The sequence below is a fragment of the Fukomys damarensis genome, unplaced genomic scaffold (assembly GCF_012274545.1).
Source record: "Fukomys damarensis isolate Sample0158 unplaced genomic scaffold, DMR_v1.0_HiC HiC_scaffold_10, whole genome shotgun sequence".
Lineage (NCBI taxonomy): Eukaryota > Metazoa > Chordata > Mammalia > Rodentia > Bathyergidae > Fukomys > Fukomys damarensis.
Genome location: NW_022900922.1, coordinates 40,855,138 through 40,856,725, shown reverse-complemented (window position 1 = coordinate 40,856,725; position 1,588 = coordinate 40,855,138). Strand labels below are relative to the sequence as shown.

The following is a 1,588-nucleotide window of genomic DNA, read 5'->3' as shown; positions in this document are numbered from 1 at the left end:
ACAGTTACATTCATCATTGAGATTTTGTACCTTTACATAATATATCTTGGTTTTTATTTTTTCCCTATACCCCTGCTCTCCCTTTACCCCCTCCACTCTTCCCTATTTATTAAAACATTGTTTCCATTATTTCCTTTTCTCATATTTTTTTCTCTTCTTTCCTTTCCCCTACCCTTCATAAATCTGTTTTTAAATTTCCATTTCTTACTAAAGGTCAAGCAAATTGAAGACAATGTCAGTAATTAATGAAAGTCACCCCCAGGAGTTCATTCTACTGGGCTTTGCTGACCAACTTTGGCTGGAGCTTCCTCTCTTCATTATTCTTCTGATAACGTACCCCATGGCCATTATTGGAAACATCGCCATCATCCTGGTGTCCAAGTTAGATCCCCGCCTCCATAGCCCCATGTACTTCTTCCTCACCAACCTTTCCTTTCTGGACATGTGTTACACCACAAGCATTGTCCCTCAGATGCTCTCTAACCTGGGGAGCTCCAAGAAGACCATCAGCTATGTGGGGTGTGTAGTTCAGCTTTATATCTTCAGCATAATGGGGAGCACAGAGTGTTTGCTTTTGGCCATTATGTCCTTTGACCGCTATGTGGCCATCTGTAGGCCTCTGCACTACACCCTTGTCATGAATCAGCGCCTCTGCCTCCTACTAGCATCCAGTGTGTGGCTGACTGGAATTACCTATGCTGTCTCAGAGGCCACTGTCACACTACAGTTGCCACTGTGTGGTGTCAATAAACTGGATCACCTGTTGTGTGAGATTCCGGTTCTGATCAAGACTGCCTGTGGTGAAAAGAAGGTAAATGAGCGCACACTCTCTGTTTTATGTATTTTTTTGGTAGCTCTTCCTCTGTGTTTAATTGTGGCTTCCTATGTCAGTATTGGAAGTGCTATATTTAAGATGAACTCTTCTGAAGGGAGGAGAAAGGCCTTTGGGACATGTTCCTCTCACCTCCTTGTGGTTTTCCTCTTTTATGGTCCTGCCATCAGCATGTACCTTCTGCCCCCCTCCTCCATCTCCAGGGAACAGCCCAAGTTCATGGCTCTCTTCTATGGAGTGGTGACTCCTACCCTAAACCCCTTCATCTACACCCTGAGGAATAAGGATGTGAAGGGGGCATTGGAGAGGCTGATGAGGGGCACTTTCAGCTTCAAGTGACTGTTGGTAGCTCTAAAATGCAGTTATTTAATATTAAAGTAATTCTTGTGCTCCTAGTAACTCATTGTCTCAAAATCGCAAATTTTATTACACATTCTTCTTAAATGACATTGATCCTTCTTGTTTCTCGTATTCTATCTTACTCTATAAGACATTATTCTCAGTTAAGATGCACCTGCATGGGGACTCTGCTTTTTTCAAATACTAAAATTGTTCTATTCTATTTCAAATAGTAATTTGTTGATCCACAGAATAAATTGAAATATAATATCAATTTATTAAGTGAAGCTAATCATTAAATAGCACAACATAAAGCATCACAAATGAGCTTCCTCTTACTGTCATGTAAGAATCTGTCTGCTTCTTCTGTGCTCAGAGCTGGGCCAATGTCTCTGTGGGCAGCCTGGTTACGTTAGG

General features: G+C 41.8%; 1 protein-coding gene across 1 annotated transcript; it reads left to right on the top strand.

Annotated features, from left to right (window-relative positions):
* Nucleotides 1-232: 232 nt before the first annotated feature.
* LOC104870652 (olfactory receptor 2B11) lies at nt 233-1,171 on the top strand. The gene has a single exon (XM_010636331.1). The coding sequence runs from the start codon at nt 233-235 to the stop codon at nt 1,169-1,171; it is 939 nt and encodes a 312-aa protein (XP_010634633.1).
* The last annotated feature ends 417 nt before the right edge of the window (nt 1,172-1,588 follow it).

What these genes read in the sequence shown, in the direction of transcription:
- LOC104870652 (XM_010636331.1), top strand. Translation starts at nt 233, where the DNA reads ATGTCAGTAATTAATGAAAGTCACCCCCAGGAGTTCATTCTACTGGGC.